A 24,787-nucleotide genomic window follows, 5' to 3' on the forward strand; every position below is an offset into this window, starting at 1 on the left:
TTCAAACTATAATATGACTCCTTGTCAATGGAATCCCTCCTTTTGGCGTGGGTGTGGCAAGTTTAGCCAGCTAAACTTTGGTTAGCCTGCCCTGGAGCAGGTTATTGCTAAGCGATATGTTACTATGGTAAGTTATCAGAAGTTGCTTCGCCGAACTCGATAAAGGGGCGTCCTCTTTTTTTAGCCTGGAATCTAGCTCGCTTAACCGCTTAGCGAGCGTCGCTGAAAAGTACCCTGCTGTTAGATAGTTATCTAGAAACGTAGCTTGTTATGCTACGTTATGCTAAACACGTAGGGGAACAGCACATAGTATTTACTTATCCACAAGAATGCACTTGTTGGTATTACAAAAGGACCACGAGTTAGACTGAATAAAATGTTGCCTTGCGGAAAATTATAAAACATTGAAGCCAGATCTATTTCTATTTCTGCTTTTAATTTCCATGCCTGGTGTAGCATCTCATTCTCATTGTTTTCAACGGATTATAACTCTGCTAGTGTTTGCACCATGTCCGCAGGGCAGGAGAAAGTAGTGGGAGACTAGGAGAGCCACTCGGTACAACATGCATATCCCCTAGTGGTCACTATTTCCCCAACAGCACAAAAAAGATGCAAGTGGAAGAAACCAAACCAAACGTCATAATCGTGGCTGAAAATAAACTATGATTTCAGAATTAATGAAGTATGTCAATGAAGACATTCCAGTAACCTGTGGACCGATATATATTCATTTTGTTCAGCGTTAGGGACGCCAGGGGGCGACTCGATTGATTTCCCTCTGAAATGGGGCGGCAACAACCCACTCTCACACTTTGCACTCTCTTGACGTCGATTTCCGGCAAGACTGACTTCCCGGGCCAGCCGGAGTGGTGGACAAGAAAGATGTCAGAGGTTTATTTACAGGCGGGAAACGAGATGCCGAGCAAAAAGCAAAAATTAAGCAGCGACGAAAACAGCAATCCTGATCTTTCAGGAGACGAAAATGTAAGTACGCCACCATGCTTGACAACCACGTGGAATAATGGGCATAAGAATAACAATAGGGTTGCGTTAAACGATACAAATTAACGTTCGAGATTAAATTTAGTGTAACAAGAAGTAAATTGAGGTTTATTACACAAGATCAGCCTTATCGTTAAATTATTTCAGTCCTCTTCTCGTATTCAGGTATGCAAGTTTGATGGTCTATAACTGTTAAAACTTAATTTCTCATCACTAAGAAGTTAGCTTCCCTGGCGGTGTAAAGGCTAGAGAACAAACGCGATGCTGCTGTTGTTTTACAGGCAGTGTACGTAAACATTAGCTTAAATGTGACTACGCTCCACCAAGTGTTGGAATAAAATATCCTGTTTAGCTTTGCTTATGCTATCTTTGATGTTGGCAAAGAAACGACGAGCCGATGTTCTGTTTAACTGGTTTACATGTTAACTGGTGAAGTCTGTTCGCTAGTGTTACTGTCGCTGCCCTATTTGAGTCAATGTAGATGGGAGTCGCGCATGTGCCATTTTACGACAGTATCCTACAGTATTCTACACATGTCCGGAGATGAAGACAGGGTATCAAGGAGTGTCTTCCCTTTATTACAGATGAAATGCCAATGTGTTAGTATTGAAGGTGTAAAGAAAATGAGTAAAAATCCTAAATAAAAAGAAGAAACAACAATATGTTACCCGATATTCTCCCCTCAAGGAGTCAGTTAATGTTGGTCATTTACTATAAAGCTATACTACTCAACAAATAATCAAATCCATGATTCCTTACACAAGGGAGAGATGTTAGGATTTGATTTGGCATAAAGAAAATTGGCACATTTAAACTATAAAACTTCTTACAGCAACGTACTAAATTAAAGCAATTTGCTACTTTTGGCTTCACCTTGAAATTTCTTTTGATGGTATGTGGTAATTTGAAGGGCAGCGAAACACACCTGTTGTGAATGAATTATGTTGATTCCTGTCTTGTTGCACACCTAATATCAGGTCTAAATGGCTCTCTGTGTTTCCAGGACGACGCTGTGAGTATTGAGAGTGGGACGAACATTGAGCGCCCAGATACACCCACTAATACAGCCAATGCCCCTGGGAGGAAGAGCTGGGGAAAGGGCAAGTGGAAGTCCAAGAAGTGCAAGTACTCCTTTAAGTGCGTCAACAGCTTGAGGGTATGCCTAACCTCTGCTCTTGCTGATAATTAATGAATTCATGATTTCATTTAATATACATTCATTCTTTATTCTAGGTTCATTCAAATCTTAAGTGTAAATTGTTAATGTAAATATTGCTAGATTTTTGTATTTAATTAAGTTAAATCATTGTAAATAGTAAGATTTAAATTTTTGCCTGTTCAGATGTTCTTGCTACTCTAGGGTTTAGCTCTACTCTACTCTACTCTGAGTGCTATGTCTCCTAATGTCATCTGAATTGGTGATTTTCACCTTCATGTGGTTCATTCCTCCAAACTATGTGCTATCTGTACTATGACCTTGCTTGACTGCTTTGGCATATCCCATATAAATATAGATTTTTCAACCCACAACCATGGCCATATTTTAGATCTAGTCTGCTGCGCTTGGATTAAACCTTGCAATCTCAGTACTGCTGAACGACCCATCTCTGAAGTTGTGCTATTTGAAGGGAAGGAAGATGAAAAAACACAGTGACGGAGGCTGTGTTTGCATTCTAGTTTGTGTTTAAAGTGTGCACAGGAAGCTTGAAAAAACACAGTGATGGAGGCTATGTTTGCACTCTAGTTTTGCCACTGGTAAAAAAAAACATACTTTTTCACTCTTTCTTTGTGTCAGGAGGACCATGGTCAGCCGTTGTTTGGGGTGCAGTTCAACTGGCACAGTAAGGAGGGTGACCCACTGGTGTTCGCCACAGTTGGCAGCAACAGAGTAAGTAACATAGTCTTCTTTAAAACATACACTTTCTTTCTATCTTCCTAGAATCTCTCTCTTTCATTCTCAAACAGTGACGGTAGCATGCTTCCTCCACAGGTGACCCTCTATGAATGCCATTCTCAAGGGGAGATTCGCCTCCTGCAGTCCTATGTGGACGCGGATGTATCTTTCTGAAAGTTTTTGATGGAAGAGTTGCTGTTCTAGAAACAGGTAGCTTGTTTCTACACTGTATCGCTGTTGGTCCACTTATCCCTCTGTCACAAAATCGACAGTTCATTTAACACAATTCATTTGGTGGCTTGATATGCATGTGTAAAAAAAACTAGTTAAGTATAGGTGTGTTAATATCTAAATTGTATTGAGGTTCTAAAGAAGGCCTCATTATAACACATTCAACCAAGCTGTGGTATAAATATAGTTTGAAATGAAATATATTTGTAGAGGTATGTGAAGATGATAAAACCCACCCGTTAGCGAAGAGACATTAGATCAGCCCATAGGTAGGCTAGGTGGATAGATGAACCTCTGCAAGTCAGCTCTGCCAGTCATGAAAACACACAGGCTAAAGTCAGACAATAGAGAGGGAGGAAAAGGTTGAAGCATTCAGGAGAGCAGAGTGACAATGTTGCTGGTTGACTGGCAAAGCATTTTATTTGGGGGAGGGTGAGTGTATGTTTATTTTTTTAGTCTCTCGGTAGGGATAGCATTATTATTATTATTATTATTATTATTATTATATTACAAGATGGACTGTGCTCAGTCAGCAGTGGGCGTCAATGCTAAAGGCATTTAGGGGAAATGCTAGGCGGCGCTTACGGTGCAAACCCATGCCAGCGACGCGAAACGATGTGACCGAATTCCATCGCTTTGAGTGGGCGTGGTGTAGCGTGTGGAAATAGCATACAGTCCTACAATTTTCAAACCGTCAAAGACGACACCAAACAATATCATTGGCTGCTGCCGGGAAAAATCGCTCCTAAGTTTCAACATGTTTGAATTTTCATCGATCGCGTCGCTCAGATCGCTCATCTACGTCACAATGGACTGGCTCCCGTTGAAATGCATTGGGTTTAGAAATCGCGTCGCTCACAACGGTGGCATGGGTTTGCACCGTTAGGGTGTGATCACCTTGTAATGAAAAAGTCAGAACCAAAAGCCAAAAACTATTTTGTGGAAATTGTAAAAGTGGAAATCTACAGCAGAGAGCAGCTATTCAGGTTTGAGTGTTTTTCAGCATACTAGAGTGCAATTTTTTTTAATTCCTATTTCTTTTGGTCTGACGTGGCATGACCGCTTGGTAGTGTCTCTTGATTGTGCGCTGTGTCCCTTGACTCACCTTGAACAGGCAGATGAAAACTTCTACACATGTGCCTGGACATTCGACAGCAGCACCAGTCACCCCCTGCTAGCCGTCGCAGGGTCGCGTGGCATCATCCGGGTTATTAACCACATTACCATGCAGTGTATTAAGGTAGGTCAACACCCTCTTACCACGTGTTATCTAACCCTAAAATAGTCTGAAAATACAAGACTTGTAGGTAGTTGCCATGACGACCTCTGGGAACATTCTATACTCTGAAGGTACTGTCAAATGTTGGAATCATTAATTTGTGTGTAAAATGCTTGGACACTCTTAGTGCCAGAGTGATGCAATTATATGTATGAATGTAATGTATGTATGTATGTATGTATGTATGTATGTATGTATGTATGTATGTATGTATGTATGTATGTATGTATGTATGTATGTATGTATGTATGTATGTATGTATGTATGTATGTATGTATGTATGTATGTATGTATGTATGTATGTATGTATGTATGTATGTATGTATGTATGTATGTATGTATGTATGTATGTATGTATGTATGTATGTATGTATGTATGTATGTATGTATGTATGTATGTATGTATGTATGTATGTATGTATGTATGTATTTATTCTGATACTGTTCTGTTCCAATCACAGCACTACGTTGGACATGGTAATGCCATAAACGAGCTCAAGTTTCATCCGAGGGACCCCAATCTTCTCCTCTCTGTTAGCAAAGGTAGCTACACTCAAAAAAGTCGGTGAGCGGTACAGATCTCTCACCCACCAGCAGAGAGTTCAAACTGTGTGAATGTCATCATAGAAAGTATCATTCATTTTTTTCAACATTCTCCAAAATGTGTCCCAATTACTCTTTCATGAACGGTATCATGGGTGGAAAATACAAATTCCACCATCTGGACAATGCAGCTTAGAGCTATCCACAGGTTAAGCCTCAAACAGAAAGAAGGAATTCGATTGCATTCTCAACATCGGTCTTATGGCCCTGCAGTGTTGCCCTCATATGCCACCTCGTGCAAATGCATTCTGCCACAGGGGGAGTTACATTTCAGTTATCGTCAGAGAATTTCTAGATGCGTATCGTACAGTTGACTTTTGTCATTGTACCATCAAATACTTTGATGCACTGTTTGTAGTATTGAAGGAGCAATATGTAGGTGGGACACCAAGTGTTTAAAGTCAGTGCTCCATTTCAAATTCTAAATATTGGAGAGCGTTGTCTCCCTCTTTCCCAAACTCGAAACTCGTCCGGGTTGCCCGATTGAGGATCCTTAACCTACGTGAACAGGTGCAAGACTAGCTCAACATTAAACGTTCACAATGGCAAGCGACAAGTCCTACACTATAAGTAGACCAGAATGTATACATTTGCAGTGTTTCTATTGTTTGCACATTTTTAACCAGCTCATATGGATTTTTAGATGTCTGGCTGGCTATGTACGTTAGCCAAAGCTAAGCCTGTTATCCCCAAAACAAGCCCACTGCTCTGAAAATAGGCTATACACTGGAGTTACTTTTTTCTGGCCCTGTATAGATCATTTCACATGTGTTTCGGAGTAATAGCCTTTTATTTTTCTTGTTGTGGCCCTCCCCACCACTCACACAAGTTTCTGTTATCACGCTGGTTGTTCCAGAACTCCTCTGGTGTTAAAAACATTAAGCCTCTCATTCTGAAATTACATTTTAAAGCATTTATGGGAGAATATGCCTGAGGGTGGAAACATGGCTAATGTGTGCTGTCCCAACAGATCACGCTCTGACTAGCTAACATTGCTAATGTATGCTGTCCCAATACATCACATTATGACTCTAGCTCACATGGCTAATGTATGCTATCCCAATACATCACACTCTGACTCTAGCTCACATGGCTAAGGTTTGCTGTCCCAATAGATCAGACCTGGGGAAAGTGTGGCGCAAGGGCCATTTGCGGCCCGTTGGTTTTCCCTGTGCGGCCCGCGGAGGTCAATTGTAAATTAGGAATCAAACGTCAATACCTGTACTTATTATACGGCTCTTCAGAATGTTCCAAAAACTTTGGTTGATTTGAATGGGCCATCCCAACGTTCGCATGTCTGTAATTTCTTTATATTCACTGCTGCAAAAAATGTATGACTGCTGTCATTGGCAACGGGTTTTGTGCTTCTTTCATATCAAGTCCAGTCATGTAACATAAGTCATTGAAACTTGAAGTCAGAAGGTGAGTTGCTACCCAACACCTGAAACTTTAAAGCTCTATTTGCATGAAGAACAATTTTTTCTTAGCGGAAATCACGAAACGGCAACAAAATCATTTAAAAAGAGGTATTTTGGAGGAATGTCTTCTATCGTTTTGGCAAGTAACTGTATAATAAGCTGGATATTTTATTTTATTTACATATGCCTATGTTCGTAAGTCAAAGGTAAAGCGGTGTGCATAGTTTGTTAAATACAAATCGCTGTGTTTAAGGATTACAACTTGAATCACCGTTACGAGACTAAACACGCGGAGAGATACAAGAATTTGACTGATGCAAAGAGGGCACTGACATCTGAAGGTTTGCTAGCTAAACTGCAAAATCAACAAGGACTTTTTACCAAGCGACACACATCCAGGTATGGAGCAGTCAAAACCAGCTTTGTGATAACCCACAAAAACTCTAAAAACAGTAAGCCATTCTGTGAAGGGGAGTTTATCAAAGAGGGTTTGGTGGACTCTGAAGCGCTAATATGCCCTGAGAAAAAAAGAGGCATTTGAGAAAAGTGCCCCTCTCTCGGCGAATCTACCTATGTGAACAAACATTCTCAGCAATTAAATTTAACAAATCCAGATACAGATCCTCTCTCACTGACGATCACCTGTCAGCTGTGCTTCTATCCACCTCAGACATTCAACCTGACTTCAGTGCACTTGTTCAAGCCCAAAACAGACTTGATTACTCTCCCTGGACATGAAACATTTTCCTTTTTTCGTTTATTAATACTACAAAACATGCTCATTTTCAAAATCGTTTTTGTGAATGTTGATTAAATAATGTTGGTGTTTTTACTATGCCTGCACCACATTTTCATAGTCTAAATGTAACATCTACTCTTACTAGTAGCAGCTTATAAAAACCATACAATTTAATGTGTTAGAGATAAAATGTATATTGACAGAATTGAGTTCAGCCTATTGGTCCGGCCCTCCACAACTCACTGTCTCATGTGGCCCCTTGGGGAAATGAATTGCCCACCCCTGCAATAGATCATGCTCTGACTAGCTAACATTGCTAATGTATGCTGTCCCAATACATCACACTCTGACTAGCTAACATTGCTAATGTATGCTGTCCCAACAGATCATGCTCTGACTAGCTAACATTGCTAATGTATGCTGTCCCAACAGATCACGCTCTGACTAGCTAACATGGCTAATGTATGCTGTACTACCAACAGATCACGCTCTGCGACTGTGGAACATCCAGACTGACACACTGGTGGCCATCTTTGGTGGAGTAGAGGGCCACAGGGATGAGGTGCTGAGTGCGGTAAGTCTGGGTTTACTATGGGCTAATGTGAACAGAGGATCTCTTATTTGTTTTTTTGTTTTTTGGTTGTTTGTTTTTTAGCCAGTGCCTTCCTTTTTCTCTGTTGTTTATAGGACTTTGATTTGCTGGGTGAGAAGATCATGTCATGCGGAATGGACCATTCTCTGAAGCTGTGGAGAATAAACTCTCAGAGAATGCAGAAAGCCATCCGAGGCTCCTATGAATACAATCCCAGCAAGACCAACAGGTGAGACTGGGAGCACATCTGAACCACTCCAACCTGACACCTTCAGGTTTAGAAGCCAAACGCTGATGTCAATCAAAAAATGATCTAGCTGGTCTTTGGAGGCTTTTCAAATACGATTTCTACTTTGTATTATTATTATTAATATTATTAGAGGCAATGCTGCATAGGACCCAGTGTGCTTCCACCTTTTCTAATTATTATTCATCATTGGGGACCAGGCAGTGAAGCTTTTCACCAGTTTTAAGGATAGTGCTCCAGTACCACCAATGGGTCAATGTTGGACGTTTGTTCACACACGTAACTTTTTAACTGTGCCCTTTTAAAAAAAAAAATAGGTAGCATTGGATTCCTTGGAATTGATTTTCTAACACGGCAATTAGATTAGGAAATTAGATTGTACCTCAGCAACTCTTTGATGTATCAAAACCAATCTTGGTACATAGACATGGGACCCCATTTTGAGGAAGCCCAAAAAAGAAAGAAAAAAATGTTTTGTCTAATAACTATTGTTTGTTTGCCTTAAAAAGATAATTTCTATGTCAGGTAGTAGTGTAGGATGTCCCAAGGCCTAGACATGGCAACTTGTCATGTCAACTTATTGTGTTGGCGGTACAGTGTTTAGTGTCATCGCCTTTCAAAAAGTCAACCAGGTTCATTACAGGATGTCTATCCGTTACTTTTTAATTTTAATTGATGCAGACCAAACCTCCCAAAAGTTAGTAGATGTGTTTTAGATTTTCAATCCAATCAATATCAAACTAGCCGCCAGACAGGAAGTGATCGATCTCGGCAGTTGTTTAATGATTTTATACCAAACTTGGTATGTGGACTTTGGACCCTTCCTGAGGTTCTGCAAAAAACGTAGTCATTTGACCTCGGAGAGGCTGCCATACAGCATATCAAAGTCACCAAACAGGAAGTGAGCTCATGTCTTGGTCAATTAACATATAACTTGTGAGTGCTTATGGGAATAGCCATGACATAGTGACATCAAGTTTCCATGGCAACTGTGCCCTGCTGCTCTGATTGGCCCCCTCATCAATGCACAGAACACAGATTCACAGAACAGACTCGCAACCTTACCGTAGAAACTCAGATTCACAGAACAGATTCACAACCTTACCTTAGAAAACTCAGATTCACAACCTTACCTTAGAAAACTCAGATTCACAACCTTACCTTAGAAAACTCAGATTCACAACCTTACCTTAGAAAACTCAGATTCACAACCTTACCTTAGAAAACTCAGATTCACAACCTTACCTTAGAAAACTCAGATTCACAGAACAGATTCACAACCTTACCTTAGAAAACTCAGATTCACAACCTTACCTTAGAAAACTCAGATTCACAGAACAGATTCACAACCTTACCGTAGAAAACTCAGATTCACAACCTTACCTTAGAAAACTCAGATTCACAGAACAGATTCACAACCTTACCGTAGAAACACAGATTCACAGAACAGATTCACAACCTTACCGTAGAAAACACAGATTCACAGAACAGACTCACAAACTTACCATAGAAAACACAGATTCACAGAACAGATTCACAACCTTACCGTAGAAACACACAGATTCACAGAACAGATTCACAACCTTACCGTAGAAAACACAAATTCACAGAACAGACTCGCAACTTTACCGTAGAAAACACAGATTCACAGAACAGACTCACAAACTTACCATAGAAAACACAGATTCACAGAACAGATTCACAAACTTACCATAGAAAACACAGATTCACAACACAGACTCACAACCTTACCGTAGAAAACACAGATTCACAGAACAGACTCGCAACTTTACCGTAGAACACACAGATTCACAACCTTACCGTAGAAGACACAGTAGCTCAGTAGACACAGCAACCTATCATCTTGCCCAGCAGTAGAGTTTTGGATGAACACCAATTGTATTGTGTCTCCTGCCTCCTGCCTGCTGGCTGCTGGCTGTACTGTAAGGATGTTATGGGGAGCAACAACAAATGCACCAACAAGTTTTTATAGTGAGAAGTGGTACGTTAGCAGCGGTGACTATTGGCAGTGTGTCTTAACAGCAATGATGAGATGTACCATATGTAAAGAAGTAACCATATCCAAATCACAACCCAGAAAGGTAGCTCAATGTCATGTGCAGAACCCTCAGGAAAGCTAAGAATACAAAAATGTCAGGCACTTTAGATGTAGTTTGACTTGCCCTGACAGGCCTCACTCCAGAGTATTCAAATACCCAAATCACCAGTTAGCGTCCTAGAAAGCTCTTAGGTATCAGCTGTGCTGTGTGCTTCCAAGGTATTTTCATGCTTGTTAAGTTGTTAGCTTGTTCATTTGTCGCAAATTGTTAGACTGGAGAGATTGTTGTGTTTTTGCTAACGAGTGGACTCCTTGCTCCCCCTGAGATGAGAACATTTCACACAAGTAGCTAACAGTGGCAAAGAAATGCATGCATGTCTTCTTATCCTCATCATTATATTGAATGCTGGATGCAAAATGTTCCTTCACAGCGGTGCCTCTCTAGCTAGTGTTGGCCATGGTCAAGTTGGAGCTAAGATTATTTCGTTTTTAGTTTCTCCTCTTCTCAAGCTCCTATCTGCATACTGAGCGCTAATGGGCTTCAGGAAAATGCTAACAGGCTGCAGAGATGTTCTGTGAATCTGAATGTACAACCTGTGAGTAGTCAGCAGCACAGTTAGCTAGTTTTGAAAATTGAAGGAAATTTACAGACACACCAATACTGAGGTATAGTATTAAACCATAGGGGGTGTACCGAATAGTTCAACATTATACCAGGTACAGTTGCATCCCTAATAAGAAACTAAGACGCATACATTCACACACACATTCATACGCACACACACACATACACACTATGCTATACCATAACTATAAATAACCCACTTTAAACTGGGTAATTCAGAGGAATACAATGAGGAATTTCAATGATTTTGGATATCCTTTCCCAACCCTCTTCACCTCGTCACTCCAGGCTTCATACACAGGGTGGCCGCGGGTCATTAAAAAGTCTTAAAAAGTCGTAAATCAATTTTCATCAAAATAAGGCCTTAAAAAGTATTAAATTGTCTTAAAATCAGTTTGCATTGGTCTTAAATATTTTTGTGCCATGTCAGTGCGAAAATGCAGGCAATCTGTTCTGCCAGGTCAAATATGTTTTTCCGGTAGCCGGTGCGCTGCGTTGTCTATGTATGTGATACAAATATTTGAATGCAGTTGACGCAACTTTGTTTACTTCCGGTGTGACACTAGCGGCGCGTGCCTGCAGTCAGGTAGGCAAGAGCGACCGAAGCAGTAGTGAAAGGTGGAGAGAGCTGAGGGATTGTTTGGTTTCTGTTTAAGAGGCCAAATGACGGGACAATCGACAAATCTAAAGTTGTATGTAGCATTTGTCAAGCTGAAGTTAGCTGTCACAGAAGCAACTCGTCTTTAAGTTATCACCTTAATGCAAAGCACCTGACGGAAAGCAACCCCAGGTTAGATGATTGCCAACCCACACTCCACGACGTTTCTATGAAAATAACTAGACCAAGTTTAAGTTATCAACGCTGTATCAGTTTGGGTTGGTGGTGACTGTCTGTTCTTCAACATAGTTGAAGACGGTGGGCTGACTGAGGTGTTCCTAATTGCTTCAGTGGATAATTGTTACGATTTACCGTCGAGTGGCAGCATTGTGTTTCGCATATTACTTGCTTGACGGCGAGAGAGCACGAAAAAAATACCATTAAACAACAGTGTCTAAAATACACGCTGTCTGAGGTGATTACTCGTAAATGTATAGGATTCGACCGACGCATTAGTGCTGTTTTTGTGCGTTATCATTGGAGTGGTTATGCTTTTCTGTGGACAGCTACCAACTCAAACGACTGCCCAGGAATGATTGGTGCTATTTATGTTGATTATAGATTGCAGCCACAGATTTAATTCATTATTTAAATTATTTTAATCATTATATTGACCTATTTGAACCTATTTGTTTGCATGTCTGAAGCATCACCTATTTTAATTAGGCCTAGCTGAGAGGTCTTGTTTGCATGTTCCATCACTTGTTTTGAGTACATGCTATCTTTTGGGTCTTTTCTGGTTCTGTTTGCTGTGCACAAATAGGATAGGCCTACTGCAATTAAGTTATCTGTGTGTATTTATGTTGTTTTCTGGTGCACAATACAATTTTGATGCTATATCTAGAGTTCGATTTTTCTTTTATTTATTTATAGGCTTCCACCTGTGGCAGGTGCTGATGTTGCTTTTTCTCACACATAACAATCTCTTATTAATTACAATGAATGGATTATAGATTCAATTAGCCTAATGGAATATAGATTTGCTAAAATAAGCGGGGTGTCTGTTGGGCCCTGACCTCTTACAAATACGAAAAGTTGGGCCTCGGAGTTCTAGTCCTGTCAGTGCTATTTCCACACGCTACACCACGCCCGCTAGCAATGTATTAATTTTACCTTACAACGAACAGTTTATGGAAATTAAACGGAGGTCACTTAAACATATTTATCACAGTGTGAGACAGCAAAAAAAAAAAAAAAAAAAAACGTTTTGCATTTACGTTACGTTCTAATATGTGACCGTTAGCACACCATTCATTCAACTCCATTGGTAGCTAACGTTACCACTTATTAGCCAGCTGTGCTGTAATCTGCAGTTGCTCTGATTTTGGGAGGTGGTCTACCTGTTGCTTTGATCGCTAACTTGCCACTGTAACTCAATCCCTGGAATGCTTTGAGTAGTAAAACACGAACAATGGCCTATGTTTCCATTGTACACTTTATTCGCAAATGTTATTTTCTTGCTGTCGTTCAAATGATCGGAACTTGTTAGGGCTGAATCTCGTAGCCTAGATTTGAGGGGATAACCCCACCCCTCGGATTGCGCCGTAGCCAGGGCTCCTGTTTATTGGTTTATCATCGTAGCCAGGGCTCCAGCCAGATTTGGGCGTTTTTTAATTTATTTACTTGATTTTATAAGCATTTGTTTATGGGACCTAAATGCTCTGAAAATTGAGGACTGATGACATTTTTGTTATCTTTTCGCATTACACACATTTAGCTGGTGTTTTTTAAACTCAACCGGTTATTATCAGACATCAGTGTGTTGACTTGGAAAGATTACTGTATATTTCCACTTTTGATTTGTTTTTCCATCGTAAGTTTGGTCTTAAATTTCATTTAGAAGTGGTATTAAAAAGTCTTAAAAAGTCTTAAATTGAATTTGTTTATACCTGTAGACACCCTGCATACATTTAAACTGTTAAAATCTATGACATCTATGTTTCATTCATTTCTAGAAGTGAAAAGGAGCGTTATGTCAATATTCGTTGCTTGGCAATTCTTGAAATGCTCCGATTTCCGATGGAAAATAAATGAATCACCATATGGTGTTTTCAAACTTAATTAGTAGAACTGATGAACAAAGCCTCTGTCATAAACCAGTCAGGAGCCCAGCTATTAAAGAAGGGTACAAAAGGGCAAATAAAACAATGTTTTGGCTGTTTCAGTAACATGGTATACCATTCAAAACTATACTTTCATAGTTCTTAGAACTTTTTGTGTGAACGAGAATGATCATAGTTTGGAAGCCGTTCTGAGGGCCATTTTTGATCTCCTACTCTCCCAGCACGATAAGAACCCTGTACTCTAACCATACTCTTAATAAGAACCATGAGTGACGTGAGGTGACGTAAGTGTACAGTGATGAGTCACACGCTTGCGTCTCTCTGGGGGAAAAATAAGACGGTGGCGTGACGGTGATTATGTATAAATAAAATGTGTTCATTTCTCCGTTACCTTTTAGAAGTGAAAGAAAACACTACAATCTGATTACCTTGTCCTACCAAAAAAAATACTTCTAAAGTGATTTGCAAGAGGTAGCCAACATTAGCACATTAATTTACGTGAACACGACTAATGTTTGTTATTCTGTCTCTAGACCGTTTGTGTCACAGAAGATTCACTTCCCAGACTTCTCTACACGAGATATCCACAGGAACTACGTAGACTGCGTCCGCTGGTTGGGAGACTTGATCCTTTCTAAGGTAGAGTGCGTTATTTCCTGTCTTTATTTAACACACATGAGATTAGGAAATTGCAATTTTTAGTTTTTAGTTGCACTGGCAACAGGGATTTTTACTCCCAATTAATGGAAAGTATTTAATTCTAATTAAATTGTAGTTCAATACATTTCTTTAAAATGAAATTTAGCGATTGACCTGATGGCACAATTAAACAGTAGAAATGTATACTCTTCCAGAGTTTAACACAACCTGATGGTCTCACAGACTTAGGGCTGATATTGTTCATATTTGTTTAAATTCTGCAATGCCACCAATTCCTGGTGTGAAAGCCTCATGTTGAGGAGCAACCTACTACTGTCTAGTTTACAAGAAGGATGTACGCAATGAGTACGTACCCACCATTATCAAAAAGCTTGGCCAGAATCACAGACTACATATACACTTGTATATAGCCTTATAAATGCAAAGTTTCCAGACCTTTTAAGTGTTCTGAATGTTCCAGGCTCTTCTTAAAATGGATTCAAATTGTTTTCTCATCAACTGATACACAATGGACATGTCCAAGTTCTATGAGTATTCCGATTATTCATTTAGTTAAAGAACCTTTGGCAGCAATGACAGCCTCAGGTTTTCTTGGGAGAGTTCTCCTACGACCTTGGCACACCTTTCCACTCTTCATCTGTGCCATCTGACTGACAAACAGGAAGGTTGATCTGCAAGGTGTCATTTAGGAAAATGTATTGATGGTACGAAGGGGAACCTTGCGAAATTTCCACAGTTGCTCCTTTTTTATAGTCTATAGCTAGCCTACAGTTGATTCAAATAATCTACCTTGTTATAGTTGTTAAAACCGATAGGTTCCATTGAGCAGGGCCAATAGGTTCCATTGAGCAGGGACCGATAGGTTCCATTGAGCAGGGCCAATAGGTTCCATTGAGCAGGGCCAATAGGTTCCATTGAGCCGGGGCCGATAGGTTCCATTGAGCAGGGGCCGATAGGTTCCATTGAGCAGGGGCCGATAGGTTCCATTGAGCAGGGCCCATAGGGTTCCATTGAGCAGGGCCCATAGGGTTCCATTGAGCAGGGGCCGATAGGGTTCCATTGACTGACGCCAATGTTTGGAATTTTTGAGCTGCTTCATGCCCTGCCATGCTAAAAAATTAAACCCTTGTTCAACCACTTCATTTTCTTCCTCGCTTCCATCTTAACTATACACACCTTCTCACTTAAGTTCCACGCTGCTTATGTTGTTGTGGGACGTGTGGAGGGTGCAGCCGAGAAATTTAGCCGGTGAATGATTGGCTCGCTCAGGGGGGGGGGAGCAAGCAACTGAACTTTGCATATTCATTAAGTGTTTTTCTGAATGAATTTACATTTAATTTACATGCCCTTCTATGCCCAATTATTTATTATTATTTATTATTATTATCTTAAAAAACATTTGTCCATTGTTCTTGTTTATGCTTTTTTGATGTTATGTTATGTCTTATGTCTTATGCACCAACCACACCAAGTCAATTTCCTGTATGTGTGAATATACTTGGCCATTAAAAGAATTCTGATTCTGATTCTGATTTAACAAGCCAAATGTATTGTAATTAAATAAGGCCAGTGGCCTCATCAAAAACCTAAGAGTTAAATATTTGTCAGGTTTGTGATTGGATGAAAATCTCTTACCCAACTCTGTTCTTCTCTCCAGTCTTGTGAGAATGCCATTGTGTGCTGGAAACCAGGCAAGATGGAGGATGACATTGACCACATCAAACCCAATGAGTCAAATGTGACCATACTGGGCCGCTTTGATTATGGTCAGTGTGACATCTGGTACATGCGCTTCTCAATGGACTTCTGGCAGAAGGTATGTATGCCCCAGTGTAAAAGTTAAGAGCCTTAGAAATGGCATGTATGTACCATACAAGTGCATCTCAAAAAATATTGTGGAAAAGTTAATGTTTTTGTGTAATTTTATTCAAAAAGCGACACCTTCATATATTGTAGAATCGTTACACATAAAGCGGCATTTTTTTTCAAGCCTTTTTATTTTAATCTAGATGATTACGCCTTACAGCTCATGAAAAGCAAAAATATGGATCAGAATATATGAATAAAACATTTACAATACAGAAATGTTGACCTGAGAAGTGTTAATTTCTGCATTCAATATTTTGGACTTTCGATTTCCATTAGCTTTAAGCCGTAATTATCAAGATTAAAACAAAAAAAGGCTCGAAACATACCACTTTTTATGTTATGATTGAAGAATATATGAACATGTCACTGTTTTAAATTAAATTACAGAAATTCCATGATATTCGAATTTTTTGAGATGTACTTGTACTTCTTGGCAATCAAATATTTTTTGATGGACAATAATACATTTGATTTACAGGTAATTGTATTTATCCTTCCTGGCATGTATGTGACATTTCTTCATGAACGCTGTGTGTATTCAGATGCTTGCTCTGGGGAACCAAGTGGGAAAGCTCTACGTCTGGGACCTAGAGGTGGAGGATCCTCACAAGGCAAAGTAAGACTGCGCTCCACATACAGAATATATCCCCACTCACACCACATACAGAATATATCCCCACTCTCTCCACATACAGAATATATCCCCCATTCTCACCACATACAGAATATATCCCCACTCATACCACATACAGAATATATCCCCACTCACACCACATACAGAATATATCCCCACTCTCTCCACATACAGAATATATCCCCACTCATACCACATACATAATATATCTCCACTCTCTCTCCACATACAGAATATATCCCCACTCTCTCCACATAAAGAATATATCCCCACTCACACCACATACAGAATATATCCCCACTCTCTCCACATACAGAATATATCCCCACTCATACCACATACAGAATATATCCCCACTCATACCACATACAGAATATATCCCCACTCATACCACATACAGAATATATCCCCACTCACACCACATACAGAATATATCCCCACTCTCTCCACATACAGAATATATCCCCACTCATACCACATACAGAAAATATCCCCACTCTCTCCACATACAGAATATATCCCCACTCATACCACATACAGAATATATCCCCACTCATACCACATACAGAATATATCCCCACTCTCTCCACATACAGAATATATCCCCATTCTCTCTCCACATACAGAATATATCCCCACTCTCTCCACATACAGAATATATCCCCACTCTCTCCACATACAGAATATATCCCCACTCTCTCTCCACATACAGAATATATCCCCACTCTCTCCACATACAGAATATATCCCCATTCTCTCTCCACATACAGAATATATCCCCACTCTCTCCACATAAAGAATATATCCCCACGCATACCACATACAGAAAATATCCCCACTCTCCACATACAGAATATATCCCCACTCATACCACATACAGAATATATCCCCACTCTCTCCACATACAGAATATATCCCCATTCTCTCTCCACATACAGAATATATCCCCATTCTCTCCACATACAGAATATATCCCCACTCATACCACATACAGAATATATCCCCACTCATACCACATACAGAATATATCCCCACTCATACCACATACAGAATATATCCCCACTCATACCACATACAGAATATATCCCCACTCATACCACATACAGAATATATCCCCACTCATACCACATACAGAATATATCCCCACTCACACCACATACAGAATATATCCCCACTCTCTCCACATACAGAATATATCCCCACTCACACCACATACAGAATATATCCCCACTCATACCACATACAGAATATATCCCCACTCTCTCCACATACAGAATATATCCCCACTCACACCACATACAGAATATATCCCCACTCATACCACATACAGAATATATCCCCACTCACACCACATACAGAATACATCCCCACTCTCTCTCCACATACAGAATATATCCCCATTCTCTCTCCACATACAGAATATATCCCCACTCATAACACATACAGAATATATCCCCACTCTCTCCACATAAAGAATATATCCCCACTCTCTCCACATACAGAATATATCCCCACTCTCTCTCCACATACAGAATATATCCCCACTCTCTCCACATACAGAATATATCCCCATTCTCTCTCCACATACAGAATATATCCCCACTCATAACACATACAGAATATATCCCCACTCTCTCCACATACAGAATATATCCCCACTCTCTCCACATACAGAATATATCCCCACTCTCTCTCCACATACAGAATATATCCCCACTCTCTCCACATACAGAATATATCCCCACTCATACCACATACAGAATATATCCCCACTCATACCACATACAGAATATATCCCCACTCATACCACATACAGAATATATCCCCACTCATACCACATACAGAATATATCCCCACTCATACCACATACAGAATATATCCCCACTCATACCACATACAGAATATATCCCCACTCATACCACATACAGAATATATCCCCACTCATACCACATACAGAATATATCCCCACTCATACCACATACAGAATATATCCCCACTCACACCACATACAGAATATATCCCCACTCATACCACATACAGAATATATCCCCACTCTCTCCACATACAGAATATATCCCCACTCATACCACATACAGAATATATCCCCACTCATACCACATACAGAATATATCCCCACTCTCTCCACATACAGAATATATCCCCACTCTCTCTCCACATACAGAATATATCCCCACTCTCTCCACATACAGAATATATCCCCACTCATACCACATACAGAATATATCCCCACTCATACCACATACAGAATATATCCCCACTCATACCACATACAGAATATATCCCCACTCATACCACATACAGAATATATCCCCACTCACACCACATACAGAATATATCCCCACTCTCTCCACATACAGAATATATCCCCACTCATACCACATACAGAATATATCCCCACTCATACCACATACAGAATATATCTCCACTCACACCACATACAGAATATATCCCCACTCTCTCTCCACATACAGAATATACCCCCACTCATACCACATACAGAATATATCCCCACTCACACCACATACAGAATATATCCCCACTCATACCACATACAGAATATATCCCCACTCATACCACATACAGAATATATCCCCACTCATACCACATACAGAATATATCCCCACTCATACCACATACAGAATATATCCCCACTCTCTCCACATACAGAATATATCCCCACTCACACCACATACAGAATATATCCCCACTCATACCACATACAGAATATATCCCCACTCACACCACATACAGAATATATCCCCACTCATACCACATACAGAATATATCCCCCATTCTCTCCACATACATAATATATCTCCACTCTCTCTCCACATACAGAATATATCCCCACTCTCTCCACATACAGAATATATCCCCACTCATACCACAAACAGAATATATCCCCACTCATACCACATACAGAATATATCCCCACTCTCTCCACATACAGAATATATCCCCACTCACACCACATACAGAATATATCCCCACTCATACCACATACAGAATATATCCCCACTCATACCACATACAGAATATATCCCCACTCATACCACATACAGAATATATCCCCACTCATACCACATACAGAATATATCCCCACTCATACCACATACAGAATATATCCCCACTCATACCACATACAGAATATATCCCCACTCATACCACATACAGAATATATCCCCACTCTCTCCACATACAGAATATATCCCCACTCACACCACATACAGAATATATCCCCACTCTCTCCACATACAGAATATATCCCCACTCATACCACATACAGAATATATCCCCACTCATACCACATACAGAATATATCCCCACTCATACCACATACAGAATATATCCCCCATTCTCTCCACATACAGAATATATCCCCACTCATACCACAAACAGAATATATCCCCACTCATACCACAAACAGAATATATCCCCACTCATAACACATACAGAATATAATCCCACTCACAAGAAATCAAACTGATGGATACTTTGGCCAAAGCCGTCATTAGTTCCATCCATCTTGTTGCCAGGGTAGCATATCCCATCCTTCTGCTGAGTCTTGGCTTTGTAAAATCACTGTGGTCTTTCGCCCAGATGTAAAATGGTGCTACTCTCTGTACTTCTTACGTCCACTAATTTGTCATTCTGTCATTTTAAAGAAATTGTAACAATTGTTGTGGGAATTGTGGAACAGGCAAAGATATTTCATAGTTACAAGGAAGTTGTGTTATTTTCAACTGGGTAGATAAGTGGGTGGAACTTCCTGTACCAGCATTGAATGCTTTGCACACATCAAACTTTTTAGGATAAATGAATCAAGAGGTGATCAGGCCACCTTGCCACTTTATTTGTCAGTGGCATTTCCGCCTCACAGATAAAGCTTTCTATTAACAAAGGCAAATCTCCCCCTACGGCTCTCACTGCAACTTGGGGCTTTAATGTTGGCCTGGTCAACCACATCATATTGGAACTTTAGACACATGGCTGAGCATACAGATGATCCCTTCCAATCCTGACCACTTTGCCTCTTCCCTCTGGAATGCCCTGTGTGGTAAGCACTTGTAGGGGAATGGGCCAATGCGTGACTCCTCTCTGTATTGCATTCTAAAGCCAGACCCAGTTCCACACATCCTTCAAAGAGGATAGTTCTTGGAAATCTGAAATGGTTGATAAGCCAATCATCATCATGAAACAAATCAGTGCCGTCTCTAAAAAGAACATGTATTTAAACACCAGAAAAACTACCAACTAAAGAAAAACTAAACTGAAACTAGACAATTCTACAAAATTGAAATTAAAGTACTGTGGTGGTATGAAGTGGGTAATAATGGCCCAAACTGAACAGATAGGGTAGTAACAGGGCTATTTTGCCATGTAACCATATTAAAAGTAGCCTGTTGATCATCTGACCCAAGCAAAGGTTGTGCTGTTAATATTGCATGTTACTTCAAATGTATTTTCTGAGAGGAAAGGTTTTGCACGAATAGTGATTGAACAGTAACCCTCATTAAAGGTGCATTAAGGATTAATAGCTATTCGCTAAAGGTATGCTAGCAGCTAAAACTAACGAAATCTCTTGAAATGTGCTGACTTTGACATTATGACAAACTAATTACTCAAGGACTGTCCTTACACAGTCAAACATCAATCATGTGCAACACAAGACTAAGCAAGACGGCAAATAAGCTACTTACTAGATCGGCAGAAGGTAATCAAAGTCAGGTCGGCGGGCATCGGCAGGCAAAACTACAGAAGGCAGTTATATGCCTATCGACCCTGCTATGCCATTGGCACGGACGCAATTCTCCATATTAAAAGTCATTGTAGCGCCCCAATTTTTTTTAAGCTGTTATTTTAAGGTTAAACTGCTTATCCTAACCCTAACCCTGAAGCATAATTGTTGCATATTGTGCCTTTAAGTTTTGTTTTCCTTCCTCTTCAGGTGTACCACTCTAACATTGCCCAAGTGCACATCAGCTATTCGACAGACGAGCTTCAGTCGGGACAGCAGCATCCTCATTGCTGTTTGTGATGATGCTTCAATCTGGCGATGGGACAGACAGCGATGAACAGTCTAATGAACCAAACCATTTCTTGCTCCGTCACCCCCCACCCCCACACCACTTGCTTGTTTTTCATGCATTCATCTTATGGGCTCCAATAAAAACATTTTTTAGTAAATCTTGCTGACTTGCTTTGGTTCTGTGGAAATACATTTTTAAGAACTTTAAAAAAAAAAAAAAAAATTAAGGAGGATGGATGAAACTTAAAGCAGATTTGACATTAAATAATTAGTCTGGGTTTGCACCAAATTGAAAGGAGTGAATTATAATAAATTATATTTTGTTGTGGATTGAACACTGACTGTTTCTTGTCCATCAAGAAATCAGGTAAAATTATTTTCCCTGTGGTTGTGAATATTTCTTCAATTTATAGGATTTATAGGTGTAATGATGACCTCAGCAGAAGAAAGCTTTTGTGGGCAGAGCACTGTTTCATTGACATCAGAGAGGAAGACAAGGAGATGTATTCATGACTTACTGTAGCAGTGGCCCTAGTCCGTCACTTACTGGAACTGGAATTGACAACATTTTGGATAATGAAACTATAGCTTTGGTTGATCAATTAGTAAAATTATATTATTTGCTACTATTATCTGCCAATTAAACCTGACACTGATGCAAGTGATGCGAGTCCCGGACCTGAGTTCTTAGACTCAAGTCCTTATTTCCAGGACTCGTGACTCGGCCTTGACATGAGCACTGATGACTCAGACTTGAGCATGCAGCCCTTTTACACGTCAAAACACCAATATAAGAAAGTACATTTGCTGTTGGGAAAACCCTGTAACAGCCTTTCTTTACTGCATGGGTCTCAAACTCAAATTACTCATAAATATATTCCATATATTAAATTTCATAAGTATATATTCACACATGGTACATTTTCCACACTCAAAAGTGGTCTGGAATAGACTATTTGTCATTGTGCATTAGATAATAACGAAATTTGTCTGTGCAGCCACAAAAAAAAAAAAAAAATCTGTATCTACAGTATTATGATAGGCGAGCCAAGAGATCAAAAAAATCTGGCCCCCCACTGACCATACTGGATGCTCATTGGCCCCCCGGTAATTTGAGTTGAGACCCCTGAGCTAGGGTGTTACACAAGGACCAAACCATGGCACAGCAGAGGAAAATGTAGCAGCAAGCTGCCATTATGAATGATCGGAATTTGATTGATGTCGACAAGGATAAAGAATTTGATGGATTTGGTAATGCAGATTACCTTTTTTTGTTTGTGTTTTAGTTATGTATGTCTAGTCTACATTCTTTATAGGCTGTTTTTACTGTTTGTGTTTGTTATGTCTAATCTACATTCTTTACAGGCTGTTTATACTGAAGGCCTGACTGTTTTATTTGTGTGTTGTGGTTCGGGCTGAAGGCCAGCGCCCACTCGTGGTGACATTTGGCAGAGCATCATGGAATGCACCTAGGGCCTGATTTACTAACAGGATTGCGCCCATTTTCTGGCGTAAAATAGCGGTCGTAACGAAAAACGGTATTTACTAAGCTGGCGCAGCGCATATTAACGCTTTGAGGGTGTGTACCTGCAAACAGGTGGGATGGTTCGGAAACGTGGGTGGTAACGTAGGCGTGTAGCGCTATTTAATGGGAGGAGTGCGCCTAATGATGAACTGCGTGGTATTTACTAAACTGCCCGGCGAGCGCACATCTCTGATTTGCACGCTAATTCTCCGCCTCATAAAAGCACGTCTTAACCATGCGCATTTCCACTGAGTCTGAAAACGTTGATATGGCAGCAGCAAGGCAAAGACATAGACAGAGACAGCGAACAGAAATATTTGTTTCAACTCGTATAATTCATATATTCATATATATGAAATTAAACTTTCCGAACGTAATTGGAGAAATTGATCGCACCCACATGCAAACAGTCCCACCTTCAATCCGCGAACACGTTTACCGAAACAGAAAGCACACATATTCAATGAATGTCCAGGTCATATGTGATGCCAACATGACCATTACTTACGTGGTAGTGGTCTGTCCATGACAGTTTTATCTTTCGGAATAGTGTCATTTATCCATGATTGAGCAACGGTGATTTTGGAGAGGCCTGTCTACTTGGTAAATGTATTTGTTTCAGTGGGGATATATTGTAGTGAACCCATGTCCCTTGTAGAACGTATTAATCTCGCCATGTACACATATATATTGTTATAATAGACAGTGTATGCATTAATGCCACCAATAGCATATTATTTATAATCGTGTTCTTTTAAACATCTCGCTGTAGATGATGGCGGGCAAAACAACAATATAACCCATTGAATCAGGTTCAGTGATTGAGCGAACGTGAACCAATACATCTATCTCGCTATCTATTCGCTATCTATTCGCTGAACCTTAGTTTTTTCTTCCTCGAATCTCCATGGTGGCAGTAACTTGCTGGCAAGTTCTCCAGTCTTTTAACGGCGCGCTAAATAATGATTGCCCAGCGCGTATCTGACTTGATAAATATCACGGAAAATGCGGGGAATCACCGTGCGTTAATGTGCGCCTGGCAAAGATGCGTTCGCAAATCAATCTTAGTAAATCAGGCTCTTTAAAGGGCGGAGTAAGCACAGTTTGCCCAGCGCAGATCTGGCTTGATAAATACCAAGTAAAATGCGCAAAAACACCGTGCGTTAATTTGCGAACGCAGATTAAGAAGCGCTCGCATATTAGTAAATCAGGCCCCTAATGTTCTAAAACACCCTTTAACCGTGGTCCACTCAAAACAATGAGAACAATACTTTATTAAATTATACTATAAAGCATAACAATGACAGAAACAGCATTTGAGTGCAATGTATATGTATAATAGATAGACCTAATTTCTGATAATACAAGACCTAATTTCTGATAATACATTAATGTCATTTAACCAAGTGGTTGAGAAATATAATATCCCCAGACAGAGCTTCTTTCGTTATTTACACATAAGACATTATATATTGCACAGTACAACTCTAATTGATAACCCTGGTGCATCTCATCTTGAGAACGTATTGTTTGGAACACCTTGGAGATTGTCTATCAGTCTACTCTACGGAGCTATGCGTACTCTGTCCACTGTGGCTTTGCAAGAACTTGGTGGGAGAGCGAACTTTCTGTTACAATC

General features: G+C 40.0%; 1 protein-coding gene across 1 annotated transcript; it reads left to right on the forward strand.

Annotated features, from left to right (window-relative positions):
• Positions 1-859: 859 nt before the first annotated feature.
• eed (embryonic ectoderm development) lies at positions 860-21,669 on the forward strand (the record flags this gene model as incomplete). Its single annotated transcript, XM_080835917.1, has 12 exons — positions 860-984; positions 2,006-2,158; positions 2,798-2,890; positions 2,993-3,058; positions 4,242-4,367; positions 4,868-4,949; positions 7,649-7,740; positions 7,854-7,987; positions 13,944-14,049; positions 15,728-15,886; positions 16,482-16,555; positions 21,543-21,669. The coding sequence occupies exons 1-12, from the start codon at positions 883-885 to the stop codon at positions 21,667-21,669; spliced, it is 1,314 nt and encodes a 437-aa protein (XP_080692043.1). The 5' UTR covers positions 860-882.
• Positions 21,670-24,787: the final 3,118 nt, after the last annotated feature.

This window comes from Sprattus sprattus (assembly GCF_963457725.1).
Source record: "Sprattus sprattus genome assembly, chromosome: 3".
Classification (NCBI taxonomy): Eukaryota; Metazoa; Chordata; class Actinopteri; order Clupeiformes; family Clupeidae; genus Sprattus; species Sprattus sprattus.